Here is a 20399-nt window from a genome sequence, read left to right on the forward strand (position 1 = left end):
TCGAAAGTGTTCTAGTGATGAACTATAATCTCATCAAATGTTCTGGCCAGAGTACTGAGCCTTGTTTTCAAACTCAAAGTTGAACAAAAACGAAAAGTGAATTGTAACATAGACTTGGCTGTCAAGGAAACGTAGGGAGATGTAAATGGAAGTGTCAGTGTTGACCGTCTATCAGTTGCTAATCTTTTAGTCATTGTTCATGGTTGGTTTAGTGTATTTCTACTGGGCTGTGGCTCACCCTATATGGGAATATCATTTTCAGGTACAGGTAGCATACCACCTCCAAGGACGTAGCTTGGGAGGCCAGAGGCGGACCTTTTTGTTGTTTTACTTGATGTATTACATGTAAATTCAAGCCAAGGGCTTAACGTGTTTGAGTTAGTGCTCTTTTGTTGTAACCAAGTGTTAACTTGGAAAGCTGTAAGCCCATAGGGCATTTGCTTTTGTTGTTAACATGTAATACTTTTTGTAATGAAACGCTGTTAATTGAAAGAATGTGGAGCTTTTGAATATCAATGCATGTCTTATTTAATGGGTTTAAAGCTATTATTTAGAGGGCGTTACATGTATTGTACATGATCATCTACAATGTATTTGCAGATCATTAATGGAGTCTAAGTTGAGAAGTGGAACCACCCTCATTGTGGACCGCTATTCATTTTCTGGGGTAGCTTTTTCATCTACCAAAGGTCTTGACTTCGAATGGTGTAAGGTGTGAAGACATTCTTCAATTTAAAATTCCAATCTACATATCAGGCTATTTGGATGCAGCTATGTTTATCAAGTTTATTTATTATTTATTATTTATTCACCAGATGAAGAAATGGAAGGGTTGGGAATCAGATACGTCGTCTTTGGAATATCAATTCACCAATGGTAATTCCTTCCTGTTCTCAGTTCTCATTTAATTATTTTTTATATATGAAGATTGGGCCTAAGTTTGGGCCTTCGTAAATTTCAAATAGGGCCAGCTTAACGGCCTAGCTTAATGGCAACATTATGGACCGAAATCTCCAGGGGCTGATTAATGTTAATTGTTGGGCTCCCAAAAAATAGTTTGAAAAATTGCCTGAAAATGAAGTGTGTAATTTGTTGTGCTACACTTGGAACAAATGTAATTCACATATTTTATTTTGAGCAATCATTAAGATTCCCACTCCCACAAGACCTCCATAAATCTGAACTACTCATGATGTATGAATGAACCTCACACATACATGGAGGGCTGTGATCACTTTGGGGATGTGGGCATCATCTCCAAAAGGGGTCCCAAACATTTTCCTTTTATTTTTTAGTAATTTTTTCGGATTTTGTAATATTATTGATGAGTTTTTTTTTTTTCTTAAACAGATCCAGCAAGATTTAGGTTTAGTCATCAGACTTCATTTGTGAGACGTCATACTAGATTTTCCAGAACTCCTGGGATCAGATGGATTGTAAGATTATAACTCAGAGTAATTATGAATTGTTCAAAATATCATAGCACATTGTCTAATTTCAAAGCATGATATGGGATTATAATTTTTTATTCCAGGTTGCATTCTTCAGGCAATTCTTTGGTTCGGTGTCAAAGGTGGAATATATAACTATGCGCAATGGGTTTATCAACGTAAGTGGGCTTCTTCATTTCCCCAGGATTTTCAAGTTGAATCTCAAATGATTGACATGTTCGATTTAAATTGAACAATATAATAAATCCACTATCAAATTCAAGTACAACACATCAATCATTTGATACTTAACATGAACACCCCTAGAAGCAACTCCAAACAGGGCCTAAAGTCCTTTTTAAAATGTTAATTATATGCATGACCAATTCTGGTATGTCCCAACAGATTAAGTCTGATAAATATATGTATGTAGGCACATTTTGCTCCAAATACCAAATTTAATTTCCACAAATATATTAAGAGATCCATGGAAGATGACTTCAAGGTGGTGGTGGGAATAAGGTAACTTCATCATTTCTTCTTTCAATATTGTCAACTATATTCCTCACTGGCTTTGGGAATATCATTTAATGAATCTACCAAGACACTTATATGCTAATGATTTTTTTTTTTTTTTTAAATTTGGGTTGATTTTGCAGTTTCCCACTGTGGGTTTTTGCTGTCATCTTACTGCTGCTGAATGTTTACAGTAAGCAAACATCTCTGTTTCTGTTTGATGATATCAGACTAAATTCACTTTTAGTCTTTCATGATTATATAAAATCATAATTTTTATCTTCTAAAACTTGTGTAGGCTGGTACACGCTTGCCTGGATCTCATTAGTGCCACTCATTGTAAGTAAGACATGTAAGTAATTTGGAAGCTCCTTACTGGAAACACTTCATCGCTTGAATTGTTCAAATTACTTCTCTCTGCAAAATTGTTGAATATGCTGTTCATTTCATGGCTGCTACATGTGCTTTGAATATCAATCAGACATGTTCTATTTAGGAAAGAAAAAATTCTAGATCTAATATTTTTTTAACTCTCGTTTCTGTTATTACAGGTCAAGCCCAAACCTAACTCAGCTAGCATATAAGGACTTCTGAGAGACTTAATGTTGACAGTTATTTCATTGATTTAAGGTTAGACAACGACCTCAATGCCTTCATTTCAAACTAATCGATGCGTGTTTTCTCACTATCTATAACTGAGTTGTAGGATTTTAAATTAGTTTTAGCATGATTGGATTGATTGATTGTGATTAAATTAGTTTTGTGAGCAAGCATTGTTAGGATAGACGTTCTCACTTAGAAGCGTGCTTATGAGATAAGCCATGGGGCACTAATGTTAGTTTTCAAGTCCAAGTTTGATGAAAACTTTCAAAGTTCATGGCTGCTCTAAGATTTCAAGATAAAACTATGCTCCTTAGTGTTTTTTACCTAACATTTTTAAGAGAAAATTTTCAAATCCAAGCAGTTTAAAACTTATATTTCAAATCTATGTTCTATTTTACGAAGTCGTGTTTTCAAAATGCGACTGTAACTTCGAAATCTTGTTTGAAAACATAACTTGGGGGGTTTTGGGGATTGACTTGTTCAAAGTGTTTAGTTTCAGCACTGTGTCGAATGGGAAATGTGGCAATGCTTGGCTTGAACCAGAGGTCGTTGCTGCATAAATGTATGTGTTTTTGGCACCTGAGTAGTCTTGATTTATCACTGGGAAATCTGATGCTTTTTTCCATTCATTCAATGACTTCACTGAACATTCTTGGCATTCACCATTTGCATCCAAGTTTATTGACACCTGCATTAATGTAGACAAATCTAGCTTATACTCTAATCAACTTAAACCCTCTTTAATTTCTTGGCAATAGATGCAAAGGCCCAAAAATTAGATGACCTTTTGTGATAAATCTTGGGAAAATTCTAAATGTACTGAATTTGATCATGCAACCTAACACAATTCTCTCACTGAATCGAATCGGATTCTGTGCATGTAGAAGAATGATAAATTTTGTGGGCACATGATTTTGTGTCCTTAAATCCCTTGATTCTTCTGTCTCAATCCACTTTCAACTATTAAATCAGGTGTTTGAGATTTATGTATATTGAAATTATATAATTCAATACCTCACAATCTTAACCACATATGGTGACATTCAATGACAAAATTTGATTTTGAAATGAAACCCACTAAAATAACATACTAGCCTTATAGTTTGTAAAATAAGTTTTGCAAATTTCATCTGTATGTATCAGTTTATGTACTCATAGAAAAATATCTAGAAATGTTTCAAAACATGGAATGTGTAATCCGTACCAAATCAAGTTTATATTATATTCTACTTATTCATAAATCTCTCTTCATCTACTTATATTCTACTTAGTTTAAAATATTTTTTTATGTTTCAATAAGTTTTATGGGTGATATAATTACCAAAATACCCTTAATAATATTCGCATTAATGGTGAATGTTTCATGATATGAATATTCACACTGTTAAATATGAATGTTCACATCAAATCTTTAAAAAAATATATATGAATGTTTACATTATCAAGTTGCTAAAAATTCAAAAAAAATTTGTAAAGATAAAATTGTCTATAATATACCTTAAATATGATAATTAAGATTTGTTTAATCAAATATCCAAATGATAGGACTTATTGCAATATAAGAATATGTTATGAATTAATTGAGATACAAGTATTTGAAAAAGGGTTTTCTAATAAATCCTCCTATTTATTTTTGAGGCAACAATTTTTCTCCCAAAAGTATAGTAATCGTTTGTCCATTTTTAACCTATTCGAGAGCTAATAACCATGCAGATTTCTAGTCAAAGTGATGCATTTAAACTCTTACTTATGCAAATTTTTAAAAGGGGAAAGAGACAAGTGGCCTATTATGCATTTAAACTCTTACTTATGCATTTACTCTTACTTATGTAACTTGGAGTTGTTTTTTTAATGTCATGAGGAAAGAGACAAGTGGCCTATTATGAAATATGTTAGCTGTTTCAGATCCTTCCAATTTAGATTAATTTTTAAATTTTATTTTTTATTTTTTTAATGTTCATTGTTTTGTTAATTAGCTAGAAGGTTTAAGAAATGAATGTGGATGCTATTATTTGAAAGCTAATATCCATGCAGATTATCTTTAGAGTGAGTGACCTAATTCTGGGAAGTTGTATTAACAATTGTACTAGAAAGCAACACCAAACTGCCTTTTTCTTTTTTTTTTCGCTTGATTTGGATGCTGTTTATGGTAGTCTGTTTGTTTGTTTCATTTTGTTCTCTTCTTGGCTTTATATTCTCAATTCTGGATCAAAATAATTCAAACATCACAATCTACTAACTTTATTCATCTACAATGGTAGCGTAGACAGTAGACTGTCATTGGGTCTAACATGAGTAGTTTGATTGAGGTATTGCCAAGAGGAGTTGAGTAGAGTTGTGCATTGTATGAAACTTCGCATACCCTAAGCGTCTAAAATCTTATTAACAAATGCCCCTACACTCCTAAACAAAATCCCACGAATGCACAACTTCCTCATTATGTTTTGAAAATCTAAATGAAAAATGGACAAAATAAGACACCTCAAGCTAGCCTGATTGTAATTGCATGCTCTTGGTGCATACTGCCCATATTTTCGTTACAAATAAAAGAGCATCACATGCCTTGGGTGTCACATTAGAAACTTTACAGATGTTATTCCAACTCATCGCAAGGGATAACCACATTGGGGGGAAACAAAATAAAAAAAATAAACTAATTTATGACGAAAGTAATATGATCAAAAGCAATATTACATTAGGCCATGGTGGCTTCTCAATGTATTGCATCAATGATCTATCTTCTGGAAAAATTATTGAACAGGTTGAATCTAAGATCATTAGCAGCCCCTTCATTTATTGATGAGATCACACAGCGTGTGACACAAGACGTTGAGTCTAGGTTCACTACGATGATCAAGAACCTAACGGCACGTGTTTTGTTCTTAGAGTCACAGGGTATGGCTGGGAGTATGAGCTTGAGAGAGGTGCAATACTTACAAATTGACGAATTTTACGTTTTATCAATTTGCATATATACATATGGAAATTATTAACACATTATACTAACATATTGTAGGTGTCAGATGCATCTAGTGGGCAGCAAGCTTCAAAAGAAAATGAATAGGTATGCCACTCTACTATATTTCTGCATGTATTTATGATATTTGCTGTGTATGAAGTTCTTGAAGGATATCACTATATTTCCCCATGCATGTATTTGTGATATTTGCTGTGTATGAAGAGAATGTATGCAGCACAAATACTCAATTTTTCATGCCCTACGCGAAAGAACAGGTACATTATGTCATTTATTAATTATATGGCTTCAAATGATTAAGAACCTAGCTATCCACCAACTTGATATTGAATGAAACACATGAATTTCTAGAACATTATAAAACCAATATAGAAAAAGTAGAAGCATCAGTTTTTATTGAACTACCAATTAGATTACCCAAATATAACACCTCTACTGCAATGAAGAGCGCAGAACTATATATATAAACATGTGCTGGAATAAACAAAGTTACAGGTCCCATGTTCACTCAATAAACACCTCTACTGCAATGAAGAGCGCAGAACTATATATATAAACATGTGCTGGAACTATATATATAAACATGTGCTTTTGGTATTCCTTGTGCAATGTTTAACTGAATTCTCTCTAATCATGATGAGGCTGGTTCTGTTTCTGGGGCTGGGGCTGGGACAATCACAGTACAAAGGAATGTCGGAACTATATATATAAACATGTGCTGGAACTATATATATAAACTGTGATTTTCTCTCTAAACTGTGAACTATATATATAAACTGTGAACTATATATATAAACATGTGCTGGAACTATATATATAAACTGTGATTTTTATATACATATTATGCGTATATACTGTGATTTTCTCTCTAATCATGTGCTGGAACTATATATATAAACATGTCCTATCTTTGATTTTCTTTTATGGACTGCACTGCCCTTCAATCAATACTGTACAATCACAGTACAAAGGAATGTCGCAGGTTTTCCTTTGACAACAGAAATAATCAGAATAGCTTATAGATATGCCATTAACTCTGTCTGGCAACATGTTTAAATCCACATGCATCAGCAGAAATACATTGAATTCGATAGTGGATTTTGAATTTTTAATTTGGATATCAAAATTGTTTTGAGGATTTGAAATTCAAGAGTAGTGAACAAATGGTGCCAGTATTCCAGTCCTTCCATCTGATGTTTCTTAGTAATTTAATTAACTGTATGACTTATCAAATGGTGGGCCTTATATTATATTTGGTGCTGGTATGATGAGATTAGGATGTTATTGTAATCACTAGGCATCTTCCAATAGCTGCCTTTTGTAGACCCTAGTGCTTCCCGGCTGCTTTCTCTAGACCTTGATAAGTGGAGTTTTGGGCTCCTTTTTGATGTCTTGCCTAGAAAAATTACTAGGATTCTTCCCCTATAAAAACCATGTACTTTACCCCTAAGGTTTTTTTTTTTTGCATTTCAACATTTCGAAAGTGATTTTTTACGTTACGGGCATTTTATGTACTACTTCAAATATATATGTACCTGATGGAAGAATTTTGTGCACGGGTAATTTTAACTAATTTGATTATTCGGATTGCATCTTTGCAGGTGGTTGCAGGTATGACCGGTAAAAAACAAGGGTAGTATGGATATTAGAAGTAAGCAATGATTTGTCTTATCCTGCCTCCATTCCCCTTCCCCTCTTACTCTGATTAGAGATTGGAATAAGATTTTTTTATCATGTGAGAACAAAGAATTATTGTTGCTACTGGTTATTCACCTTTATTTTTGCTTGTGGATTTTAATGCTGTTAAAACATGTGGTTTCTCATGCTATCAATCGGAATTGGATGAGCTCCATAAGAAGCTTAGTTCTGCATGTTTGGTTGTCTTTACTTGATTGCATTTTTATGTCTTCTCACAATGATGTTCCCAGTCCTTGAAAGGCCTCGTGTTAGATCTTAAACCTTTAGTTCATCATTTGGGCTTTAAAATGCTTGTGCTTCATTGACACGCCTTTTATAAGTTCTATTAGTAGTATTGTATACTGGAAGTGTTTTGACAGATATTACCCCAACTGGAATATGATGAAAAAAAGTTTCACATATTAAAAGTAATTGTTTAATTGTGACATTTTTTGTTTTTATTTTGTTCAAGCTTTAATATTTGAAGAAAATAGTAAGAATATCTAGAGGTTAGCTGTGGGTTTGATTTGTCTAATTTGTTTGATAAACAGCTGGATAGGTAAAAGGGCTTTAATGTTTCACAATTTGTTTATTTATTTATTAATTTTTATTTTTATTTTTAATTTTTTGCGACGGTAACAAGATGGTCGCCAAAGATCATGTTAGTATTTTTCTTTGTTTTTTGCGACGGCAAAATAGGGGTCGCCATAAGTAGTTTAGGTGGTCGCAAATAATTTGCGATCGTTGTTTTGCCATCGCAAAAAGTATTTGCCACCCCCATATTCGCGACCCCCATTTGCCGCCGTCGCATGGGCCGTCGCAAAAAGTCTTTTGCGACTGTTTTTTATTATTTGCGACGGTTTATGGCGGTCGCAAAAAGTATTTTTTTTAGTAGTGTATATATATATATACCGAAACAAACAGACCATCAATATAGAATAAAGTCAATGGTAAACAAAGTATATAATTTTAATTTACCAAAAAAATAATATAATTTAATGATATTAATATTTGGAGTATTTATTTATAAATCCCTTTTCACTTATGTTTCGCTTAATTCAAATTATTTTTTATATTTTAATAAGTCTTATGAATGATATAGCTATCAAAATATCTCTAATAATAATATGGTGAAGTGCATTAATGTTCATATTGACCATGTAAATATTCACATCAATGTTTCATGATGTGAACATTCACACTGTCAAATTTATTTAATACAAATATTCACATCATCAAATTGTTAAGGTTTCAAAAAATATTTATAAAAGTAAAATTGTCTATAAAATATTTTAAATATAAAAATTAAGATTTAATAGATCAAATATTTAAAATAATATAATTTATTAAAATATAAGAGTATCTTATTGACTCATTGGAATACACTTAAAAAAATATTTTAATAAACTTTTTTTAATATTTATTGTTTCTTTGACCGGTCAAAACGTAATTATATAAGGAGAAATTATTTGATAGTTGTAAAGAAAAGCTCCACACTATATATGTTGCTATCTTATTGGTGTTGTTTGGTGTAGGTGTTAAAACAGATTATAGATTATAATTTAACAGATTATAGATTATGACTTTAATCAGAAGCTGTTAATCTGTTTGGTATAGCTGTTAGATTATAGATTTAAGTTGCTGAGTAGTGTTTGTTAAATAAGCTGTGAAGTAGCTTTTTCAATTAACTTTTATTTTTTATTATTCACTATTTGTTTACATTTCTCATAAAAAATAATAATAATATTTTATAGTCCATTTGTGTCTTTTTCTATTTTTAAAAAAATAAAAAATAAAAAAAATCTAAGAGTATAACCGTGAATTAATATGTTCACAACAGAAGTTGATAATCAGAAGCAAGGGGTGAACAGCTTCTCAGAATCAGCTTTTTTGACTTAAAATAAGTTATTAGAATCAGAAGCTGTTTAAAATAAATTTAACCAAACAGTCCAAAATAACTTTTTAAAAGCCAAAAACCATAAGTTGGCTCAAAAAAGCCCTACCAAACACCCCCATTGTCTGGTGTGGAAAATTTAAGTTAGAGGGGTTTTACATCACTTATTTAAAGTTATTTATTTAGATAAGTGTAATTATTTGTATCATATTACTTATTTATTTATTTATATATTTTTTTTATAAAAAGTACAATAACATATATACTTAGATCATTTTAAATACTTGTTAAACTAATAAAATATAACACCATATGTAACCCAAAAGTACCATATAATTTTTCCTATATAAACCATTGTCCAAAATTTTTAGTTTGTCCATTTTGTTTATTTTTTCTATGGCTTATTTTAAAAAATAGATTAAAAATCACTTTTTAATTTTTAACCTATTTTTATTTCTCACAAAAAATAAAAAATAAAAAAATAATTTTTAATCATCAATTCAAAACACTCCTACATATAAAAAATGTGGTACTACTTGTGAGAGTTTATTTTTATATAGTTTATAAGTCATTGCACTGTTCTGCTTGGGTACGTGACAGTGTTGAAAATGTGGTTGCTTGCATGTGATCATGTTCCGGTTTTGGGGAATCTAAATAATAAAGCATCAGTGAAAAGTCACTTTAACCTTTGCCCAAAAAGAGAATGAATAGTGATGTAGTCAAGATCAGAGCAAGTCTTGTTTGTTTGTCTACGATGCATGTGACAATGTGCCTGTTTGTCCACCTACCTACCTTCCTTCTTCTTTTTTTTCTCTCTCTCTCTCTCTTATTTTTGTTGGGGGTATATGTCAAGAAATGTGAAAAAATAAGGTAGCATTTGGTAGAATTTTATAAATATAATTTAAGAGTATGAGTTATATTTTGAGTTTGTGTGTTGTGAAATTATGATTTGAGTGTAAAAAATTTATTTGGTAAAGAGTTTTGAAAATAATTTTGAAAAGAATTTTAATTTGAGTGGAAATTGTTGATGTGACATTTAAAATTTGATACAAAAATTTACAATTCATACAACTCAAAATTATTTTAAAGCACATAAAATTTTTTAAAAATTTCAGAAAATATTTTTTTCGATTATATATCAATTGAAAAAAAAAATTGTAAAAAAAAAAAATCACTATTCCGGTCAACCATATAGCGATCCCGGGTTTACCCTTGTTGTATAGTGATCCGGACATGTGTCCGTGGATGTTGGTAGTTGTTTATTATCTTGTTTACATCCTTTCTTACGTTGTATTTGAGTTATAGGATGTGTTGAGCGGGTTTGTTACAGGTTGGTTGAGTTTAGAAACCAAAACTAGTTGCCCAGATTTTTGGCCTGTACGCTCGAGCGGAGGTGTTGGCGCTCGAGCGTAGATTACATCCATCCAGTATCTTGTTGTGCAGTGTTGTGAGCTCGAGCGTAGGGTTGGGAGCTCGAGCGTAGGTCTGGTTCTGCAAAAGTGCTGAGCGAGTGCATTCTGCGCTCGAGCGGGAGGTTGGCCGCTCGAGCGTACGTCTGTGAGTGGCCGCTCGAGCGGGGTGTTTTACGCTCGAGCGGAGACCTGGGTTAAAGTCCCGAAATTGTGACTTTTCAAATCACTTTTTCACTTTCTCTTCTCTCTCTTACTTTTCCCAAAACACCATTGTTGAGTCTTTCTCTCTAGATACTACCTTCTCTCTAGGTTTTGATCTAGTAGGATTGATTTACTCACCTTTGGCCTTTACAAAAAAGTTGTTGATCGTCGAGGGCTTCATTTTAATCTGAAAATCTCGGGTTTTGGAGCACATTGGGTTTTGTCGTCTTCTCCTTTGGGACTCCGAATTTGAGGTAGGGATAACCTACTCCTCTCTATGGGTTTTGTCTTTAAATTTTGGTATTTTGAGATGTTGGGCTTGGTTGGGTAATTTTGTGAAAGTTTGGGGCTTTTGTGTAATTTTACAAAGGTTGGGGTTTCATTCATAATAAACCTAGATGCATGTTTGGCATGAAGAAAATGGAATGATTGTTGAATCATTGATGAAAATGGGACCTAAGGGTTGAAATGGTAATTATGGAAAATGGCCTAATTACATTGTTTAATTAATTGGGATAATTAATTGGTGAGAAATGAGGAAATGAAATGTTGATTGAATATCCATTTGTGCATTTATTTTCTGTTTTAGAAATAACTGCTTTGGGCTATCGGTGGAGGATAGTCGAGATTGTTGTAGACAATGCATGATGATTAGGTAAACGGAAACTAATCAATGGAATGTGTCATGGAACTTGACGGTTGATAGAATACATTAATTGTGTGTATTGTGTGATTGTATATAGAACCAATGTGTTTATATACGTTATGTGTAGAGGAGGAGATAGGGGATGTACTCCGCGGTTTAGGGGAAGATAGGGGATGTACCTCTAAACCGGATAGGTATTTGGAGGAGATAGGGGATGTACTCCGTAGACAGAGCTCATATGCTTGTCTAGAGAAGTGAAGATAGAGCTCATATGCTTATCTTTGTGAAGTGAAGTGTGGATACAGCTTGTATGCTTATCTGTGGATATTGTTGATATACATATCTGTTGAGAATGTGGATATAGCTTTTATGCTTATCTGAATGTGAGATATAGTTTTTATACATATCTGTGGAAATGATGATAGAGCTAGCATGCTTATCTGTTGAAAAAGGGAAAATGAAAAGTAATTGGGACTTGTAGGTCGTTGACATAAATATGTAATTTATGTGATTGAATCAGTGTTGATCAACTATCAATTGCTAATGTTTTAGTCATTGTCCATGGTTGGTTTAGTGTATTTCTACTGGGCTGTGGCTCACCCTATATGGGAATATCATTTTCAGGTACAGGAAGCATGCCACCTCCAAGGACATAGCTGGGAGGCTAGTGGCGGACATAGTTTGTTGTTTTACTGTTGATGTATTACATGTAATTTCAAGCCAAGGGCTTAATGTGTAAACGAGTTAGAACTCTTTGTTGTAACCAAGTGTTAACTTGGAAAGCTGTAAGCCCGTAGGGCATTTTGTTTTGAGGTTAACATGTAATACTTATGTCTTGGAATTCTAATGAATGAAAGGAATGCAGTTAGTTTAAAGGTAAATGCTTGTCTTATCTGATGGGTTGTTGTTGTTATTTTGAGGGCGTTACAACTTGGTATCAGAGCGTACCGGGTTCGAATACTTTGGGTACGTGGGAAGTGATTAGGATCACAAAGGGTTTGTCTCGCTTGATAGAGGCGTAGATGTAGTACCATATGCTATGTGTTTATTTGATAACATGCTTATGTGACTATGTGGGTATGGGATTTAATTTCTAGGATATTGATTGGATCCTTGAGTTTCTGGGAGTCTTGTTGGAAAAGCACTTGATCAATGCTGTTTCTAACCGGAACTCTAGTAACGCCTCGGGACTATCATTATCCGGAAATGAAATTCGTAAGTGCTTATGTGTTTATGTGCTTATGTGGAGTGAATTACACTTGTCCATGCATTAGGACGTGAGTGTTTAGTGTCGGCACAGTTATGAATGTGCTAACGTTCTGTGTTGCCTTTATTAGGATGTCGGGACGAGGAAGAGGTGCTAGGCGTGGTAGACCTGCGAGGCAGGAAGTACCCTTACAGGGTGAGATTCCGGCAGTGCAGGAGGGAGTTGGGCAGGCCAATGTGGCCGAGCCAGTAGGTCAGCAGGCTATGGGTGCCTTGGCCAGAGAGATAGCAGGAGCTTTAGGTATTCTTAGAGCTGGGAATCAGGCAGCTGAGACAGGGCCTTCCTTCTTGAAGAGGGAGTTCTTCCGGTGTAATCCGGACGAGTTTATCGGGGATCCTAAAGAGCCGCTTAAGGCAGATGAATGGCTCGAACAGACAACGAAGACGTTTGAGATGCTTGGCATCGAGGACGGAGCACTGAAAGTGACCTTGGCATCTTTCCAATTGAAGGGAGATGCGGGTCAATGGTGGAAATACGAGAAAGCTCGTGTTGGTGGTACTTGGGAGGCGTTTGTGAATGCTTTTCAGGAGAGGTTTTTATCAGCAGCAGCTAGGGAGAAGCTGAGGGATCAGTTTAGCCGGCTTAATCAGCAGGGCTTGTCAGTGGCCGAGTTTGAGGCTACTTTTACCAGTCTGTCTAGGTTTGCACCTGAACTGGTGGCGTCTGAGGAACGCCGTTGCTATGAGTTTGAGCGGAAGTTGAGGCGGGGCCTCAAGTTGAGAATTGGTGGGTCTTACATTCGAGAGTATAGACACCTGGTAGATGCTGCAGCTCATATGGAGCTTATGATGCAGGAGGAGGATGAGGGTCAGAGAGGCTCCAAGAGGAGCCAGGATAGTCAGAGTGATGGTAGGAGGCAGAGGGGTTATAACCCTCAGCAGTCTCAGGGTGCAGTCTCTAGATCGACCTTTCCAGTGCCGAGTGTAGGCTCGGGGAGAGGCAGTCAGGGGGAATTCACTTGTTACAAGTGTGGCCAGCTGGGTCACAAGGTATCTGTTTGCCCGCAGAAGGGTGGGGGTCAAAAAGCTGCTTCTTCTTCAGCTAGACCGCAGAGTCAGAGTTTGGGCAGGGGGCAGCTCTTGACTTGTTATCAGTGTGGACAACCTGGGCACATGAAGAGGTTTTGCCCACAGTTGAGTGCCACTTCGGGAGCGTCTGGTTCTAGGCAGACGCAGGGTTTTTAGCCAGCTCAGTCTGTGCAGGCCTCGAGGGCCAATCCGGGAGTTTCGTCATCCCAGTCTGTGCAGCAGTCTTTTGCTCCGAGAGGTGAGCAGGTAGACCAGGGGCCTACGGGGCGCGTGTATGCTGTTACCGCGCAGGACTTAGTACCGGCTCCATCAGTAATGAGAGGTACTTTTCTGTTTTGCAACTCAGTTGCTAATGTGTTGATAGACACGGGTGCATCTCATTCTTTTGTATCTGCTGCATTTGCATCTGTTTTGGAATTGGAGTTAGCACAGTTAGCATCTCCTATTTGTGTGGTATCACCTTTGGGTGGTGAGTTGATTCTGAAACAGGGTGTTAGAGGATGTGATATAGAGGTCGCCGACTATAGGCTTCCTTTTCCGTTTGTTGTCATGCCCATAAAGGGTTTTGATGTTATTTTGGGTATGGACTGGTTATCGTCATACCGGGCTGTTATTGATTGCTACCGCCAGAGGGTTACATTGTGTACCTTGAGCGGGGAGTGGTTCCATTTCTTGGGAGACCGGGTTGGTAATGTTTTGCCACCGGGGTATGATTCGCGAGGGCGAAGTGAGCTTAGTAGTCTACTTGCTAGCTTTGAGAGTGGTGGGAGTGGTGAGACCCAGCATGTATTGCCGAGGGTGGTTTGTGAGTATTCGGATGTCTTTCCCGAAGATCTTGTTAGTTTGCCACCTCACCGAGAGATAGAGTTCTCTATTGATTTAGTGCCTGGTACGGCGCCGATTTCTATGGCACCTTACCGTTTTGCTCCAGCAGAGTTGGTTGAGTTGAAAGTTCAGCTCCAGGAATTGCTAGATAAGGGCTTTGTTCGCCCTAGTGTTTCACCGTGGGGAGCACCGGCACTCTTTGTTAAAAAGAAAGATGGTGCCTTGAGATTGTGTATAGACTACCGGAAGTTGAATCGGGCTACGGTTAAGAATAAGTATCCTATGCCCCGTATAGATGATTTGTTTGACCAGTTGAAGGGTTCCCGTTGTTTCTCTAAGATAGACTTGAGATCGGGTTACCATCAGTTGAGGGTCAGGGAGGAAGATATTCCGAAAACGGCATTCCGTACGCGGTATGGCCATTATGAGTTTCTGGTGATGCCATTCGGACTTACCAATGCACCGGCAGTCTTTATGGACTTGATGAACCGGATTTTCCGGGAGTTCTTAGACCGATTTGTGGTTGTTTTCGTGGACGATATCCTTATCTATTCGTCTTCTGAGGAGGAGCACGAGGCACACTTGAGAGCGGTGCTTGAGTTACTTAGAACCCATAGGCTGTATGCCAAGTTTGGGAAGTGTGAGTTCTGGCTGGGGGAAGTCAAGTTCTTAGGCCACGTGGTATCCGGGGAAGGGGTGTCTGTTGATACATCCAAGGTTGAGGCAGTGCAAGATTGGGCACAGCCTAAGAGTGTGTTTGAGATCCGCAGTTTTCTGGGATTAGCTGGGTATTACCGTCGGTTTGTGAAGGATTTCTCCAGGTTAGCGTCACCATTGACTAGACTGACTCGGAAGGGAGTCAAGTTTGTGTGGAGTGAGACTTGTGAAAAGTCGTTCCAAGAGTTGAAAGTTAGATTGACCACCGCTCCGGTGTTGATTATTCCGGAGAGAGGGTTGGGTTATGCGGTTTATTGTGATGCCTCACGAGAGGGTTTGGGCTGTGTGTTGATGCAAGAGGGGAAAGTGGTAGCTTATGGCTCATGTCAGTTGAAAATACACGAGAAGAATTACCCCACACATGACCTAGAGTTAGCAGCTGTGATCTTTGCCTTGAAAATCTGGAGGCACTACCTTTATGGTGAGAGGTTCGAGGTATTCTCGGACCATAAGAGTTTGAAGTATCTGTTTACACAGAGAGACTTGAATCTGAGGCAGAGGAGGTGGATGGAGTTCATCGAGGATTATGATTTTGAGTTGCATTATCATCCGGGAAAGGCCAATGTTGTGGCCGATGCCCTTAGTAGGAAGACCATTAGTGATGTAGCTAGTATAGCCATCCGGGAATGGGAGATGTTGGGAGCACTTGGCAAGTTTGATTTGCTACTGGGCGAATCTGTTGAGGCTGCGGCCTTGTTTTCTGTTGTTGCGCAGCCTACACTTGTGATTAGAATGTTAGAGGCACAGAGAGGTGACCTTGAGGTAGAATCCCTCCGAGAGAAGATCTCCAGTGGGAAAGTTGAGAAGGGTTTGACGGTGTATCCCGACCTGAGTGTGAGATACCGAGACCGTTTGTTTGTACCGGAGGCTTGCCGTGAGGAAGTACTCCGAGAGTTTCACCATTCGCGCCTTGCGGTGCATCCGGGAGGTACTAAGATGTATCAGGATTTGGGTCGCCAGTTTTGGTGGCGGGGTATGAAAAGAGATGTGGCTGTTTTCGTATCGAAATGCCTTACTTGCCAGCAAGTGAAGGCCGAGCATCAGAGGCCAGCGGGTTTGTTGCAACCCTTGCCTATTGCCGAGTGGAAGTGGGAGCATGTCACTATGGACTTCGTTGTAGGTCTTCCGAGGACTCAGCGGGGTAGTGATGCTATTTGGGTGGTTGTAGACCGGTTGACTATGTCGGCGCACTTTATTCCTATGCGCGTGAGAGATTCGGTAGATCATCTTGCCGATTTGTATATTCGGGACGTAGTGAGATTGCACGGGGTCCCAGTGACGATTGTCTCAGATAGAGATCCTCGTTTTACTGCCAGGTTGTGGCAGAGTTTGCAGAGTGCCTTGGGCACTAAGTTGACCTTTAGTACGGCCTATCATCCTCAGACTGACGGGCAGTCCGAGCGTACTATTCAGATCCTCGAGGATATGCTTCGGGGTTGTGTCCTGGATTTCAGTGGGACGTGGGAGAGGCACTTGCCATTGGTAGAGTTTGCCTACAACAACAGTTTTCAGTCTAGCATCGGTATGGCACCGTTTGAGGCCTTGTATGGCCGACCGTGTAGGTCTCCCGTGTGTTGGGCCGAGGTGGGTGATGCACCTTTGTTGGGTCCGGAGTTGGTTAGGGAGACGACGGAGAAAGTTGAGCTTATCCGTAGGAGGCTTGTTACAGCCCAGAGTCGACAAAAGAGTTATGCCGATCGTAGGAGGAGGCCTTTGGCGTTTGAGGTAGGTGATCATGTCTTTCTGAAGATATCACCTAGGCGAGGCCTGATGAGGTTTGGGAAGAGTGGGAAGTTGTCCCCTCGGTTTATTGGTCCTTTTGAGATCCTTGAGAGGATAGGTGAGGTTGCTTATCGGTTAGCCTTACCGCCGCAGTTGTCCGGAGTACATGACGTGTTTCATGTGAGTATGCTTCGGAAGTATGAGCCAGATCCATCACATGTGTTGGATTGGACTGATTTAGAGGTAGATGAGGATGCTTCATATCAGGAGAGACCGGTTCGGGTCTTGGATAGACGGGATCAGGTCCTGCGTGGCAAGACCATTCCTTTGGTGAAAGTCTTGTGGAAACATCACGGAGTGGAGGAAGCCACTTGGGAACGTGAGTTGGAAGTCCGTGAGAAATATCCGGACTTGTTTGTTGCTATGTAATCTTGTATTTAAATTTTACTTTTTGTTGAACTTAAGAGCTTTTATATATGTCTTAAGTTGTGAAACATTGAAAATGTTTTGATTATTGGAAGTATGTTTGGAACTTGCCTCATATGGAAGTTGAATGTAACACTATATATGTTGAATATATTGTTGAAATTGGAAGGATAGTGCATAATGTTGATGCATGTTGAAAGTACATATGTTGTTTACATATTGTGATATGTCTCTTATTTAAGGGATGGGATGACCGGTAATGGGTCGAATTGTTGAATGTTAAAATGTAACATTGATTAAAATGGAGGAAAACCTGTTTTTGAAAACTTGTGCTTAATTTCGGGGACGAAATTCTTTAAGGGGGGGAGGTTATAGCGATCCCGGGTTTACCCTTGTTGTATAGTGATCCGGACATGTGTCCGTGGATGTTGGTAGTTGTTTATTATCTTGTTTACATCCTTTCTTACGTTGTATTTGAGTTATAGGATGTGTTGAGCGGGTTTGTTACAGGTTGGTTGAGTTTAGAAACCAAAACTAGTTGCCCAGATTTTTGGCCTGTACGCTCGAGCGGAGGTGTTGGCGCTCGAGCGTAGATTACATCCATCCAGTATCTTGTTGTGCAGTGTTGTGAGCTCGAGCGTAGGGTTGGGAGCTCGAGCGTAGGTCTGGTTCTGCAAAAGTGCTGAGCGAGTGCATTCTGCGCTCGAGCGGGAGGTTGGCCGCTCGAGCGTACGTCTGTGAGTGGCCGCTCGAGCGGGGTGTTTTACGCTCGAGCGGAGACCTGGGTTAAAGTCCCGAAATTGTGACTTTTCAAATCACTTTTTCACTTTCTCTTCTCTCTCTTACTTTTCCCAAAACACCATTGTTGAGTCTTTCTCTCTAGATACTACCTTCTCTCTAGGTTTTGATCTAGTAGGATTGATTTACTCACCTTTGGCCTTTACAAAAAAGTTGTTGATCGTCGAGGGCTTCATTTTAATCTGAAAATCTCGGGTTTTGGAGCACATTGGGTTTTGTCGTCTTCTCCTTTGGGACTCCGAATTTGAGGTAGGGATAACCTACTCCTCTCTATGGGTTTTGTCTTTAAATTTTGGTATTTTGAGATGTTGGGCTTGGTTGGGTAATTTTGTGAAAGTTTGGGGCTTTTGTGTAATTTTACAAAGGTTGGGGTTTCATTCATAATAAACCTAGATGCATGTTTGGCATGAAGAAAATGGAATGATTGTTGAATCATTGATGAAAATGGGACCTAAGGGTTGAAATGGTAATTATGGAAAATGGCCTAATTACATTGTTTAATTAATTGGGATAATTAATTGGTGAGAAATGAGGAAATGAAATGTTGATTGAATATCCATTTGTGCATTTATTTTCTGTTTTAGAAATAACTGCTTTGGGCTATCGGTGGAGGATAGTCGAGATTGTTGTAGACAATGCATGATGATTAGGTAAACGGAAACTAATCAATGGAATGTGTCATGGAACTTGACGGTTGATAGAATACATTAATTGTGTGTATTGTGTGATTGTATATAGAACCAATGTGTTTATATACGTTATGTGTAGAGGAGGAGATAGGGGATGTACTCCGCGGTTTAGGGGAAGATAGGGGATGTACCTCTAAACCGGATAGGTATTTGGAGGAGATAGGGGATGTACTCCGTAGACAGAGCTCATATGCTTGTCTAGAGAAGTGAAGATAGAGCTCATATGCTTATCTTTGTGAAGTGAAGTGTGGATACAGCTTGTATGCTTATCTGTGGATATTGTTGATATACATATCTGTTGAGAATGTGGATATAGCTTTTATGCTTATCTGAATGTGAGATATAGTTTTTATACATATCTGTGGAAATGATGATAGAGCTAGCATGCTTATCTGTTGAAAAAGGGAAAATGAAAAGTAATTGGGACTTGTAGGTCGTTGACATAAATATGTAATTTATGTGATTGAATCAGTGTTGACCAACTATCAATTGCTAATGTTTTAGTCATTGTCCATGGTTGGTTTAGTGTATTTCTACTGGGCTGTGGCTCACCCTATATGGGAATATCATTTTCAGGTACAGGAAGCATGCCACCTCCAAGGACATAGCTGGGAGGCTAGTGGCGGACATAGTTTGTTGTTTTACTGTTGATGTATTACATGTAATTTCAAGCCAAGGGCTTAATGTGTAAACGAGTTAGAACTCTTTGTTGTAACCAAGTGTTAACTTGGAAAGCTGTAAGCCCGTAGGGCATTTTGTTTTGAGGTTAACATGTAATACTTATGTCTTGGAATTCTAATGAATGAAAGGAATGCAGTTAGTTTAAAGGTAAATGCTTGTCTTATCTGATGGGTTGTTGTTGTTATTTTGAGGGCGTTACAAACCAGCTGAACGTCCCGTTTTGAAAAAAAAAATTAAAACACGTGCTCGGTTTTGACAGAACAGACAAAACGCTTTGTAGAGCTGTAGAAAATTAATTTCACAGCTCCATCCAAACACCATACTCAAACTACCACGTTGAATCACATTTTGAAATCACAACAAAACACAACACAAATTTTTGAGATTTGATTTGTGATTATATTTTAATTTTAAAATATGAATATTAATTTTAACCAAATAATTAAAAATAAATTGACATAATGATTTAATGTGAAAAATTATAATTGAAGCACTTCTAATTATGATAAAAAAAATTATGGACAAAAGTCACAAAACAATACACTAAAATAAAAAGGAATTACACAAGTGGTACTTAATTACCTAATGAATCCACGCCCGAATTGAACCGACGCAAATGTGCCTCTTTCATTACCGTTTTCACTTCGAAATTGTCTCACCCAACGTTAAATTCACAACGTTGATGTCGAATCTACGATAATTAGCTACTCCAGAATCTACCAAAACTTTAAGCTCAAATTTTTCGGAATCCACCAAAGAGCGCCTCTCTCTTTTGTGGACGAAATAATAAGAACAACCCTTGATGTTTGACAATCTGTAGTTTGTTGATCAATCGATCACTTTCTATACACCAAGGAAACTCATATAAAACAGTCTCCATTAGAAAACAC

General features: G+C 37.5%; 1 protein-coding gene across 1 annotated transcript; it reads left to right on the forward strand.

The window, feature by feature from the left end:
* Nucleotides 1–606: 606 nt before the first annotated feature.
* On the forward strand, nucleotides 607–7397 carry LOC145817599 (MLO protein homolog 1-like). The gene is made up of 9 exons (XM_082912746.1): nucleotides 607–712; nucleotides 816–876; nucleotides 1351–1436; nucleotides 1535–1609; nucleotides 1864–1952; nucleotides 2090–2139; nucleotides 2245–2285; nucleotides 2498–2576; nucleotides 7128–7397. The coding sequence occupies exons 1-8, from the start codon at nucleotides 608–610 to the stop codon at nucleotides 2528–2530; spliced, it is 540 nt and encodes a 179-aa protein (XP_082768872.1). The 5' UTR covers nucleotide 607; the 3' UTR covers nucleotides 2531–2576; nucleotides 7128–7397.
* The last annotated feature ends 13002 nt before the right edge of the window (nucleotides 7398–20399 follow it).

This window comes from Camellia sinensis, unplaced genomic scaffold (assembly GCF_055761805.1).
Source record: "Camellia sinensis isolate YWXY unplaced genomic scaffold, ASM5576180v1 Unanchor47, whole genome shotgun sequence".
Taxonomy (NCBI): domain Eukaryota; kingdom Viridiplantae; phylum Streptophyta; class Magnoliopsida; order Ericales; family Theaceae; genus Camellia; species Camellia sinensis.

Excerpts from the sequence above, each read along its gene's own strand:
- LOC145817599 (XM_082912746.1), top strand. The coding sequence starts at position 608 with ATGGAGTCTAAGTTGAGAAGTGGAACCACCCTCATTGTGGACCGCTAT. Across the intron at positions 877-1,350 it reads GGAATATCAATTCACCAATG|ATCCAGCAAGATTTAGGTTT; the intron begins GTAATTCCTTCC and ends TTTCTTAAACAG. Across the intron at positions 1,437-1,534 it reads CTCCTGGGATCAGATGGATT|GTTGCATTCTTCAGGCAATT; the intron begins GTAAGATTATAA and ends TTTTTATTCCAG.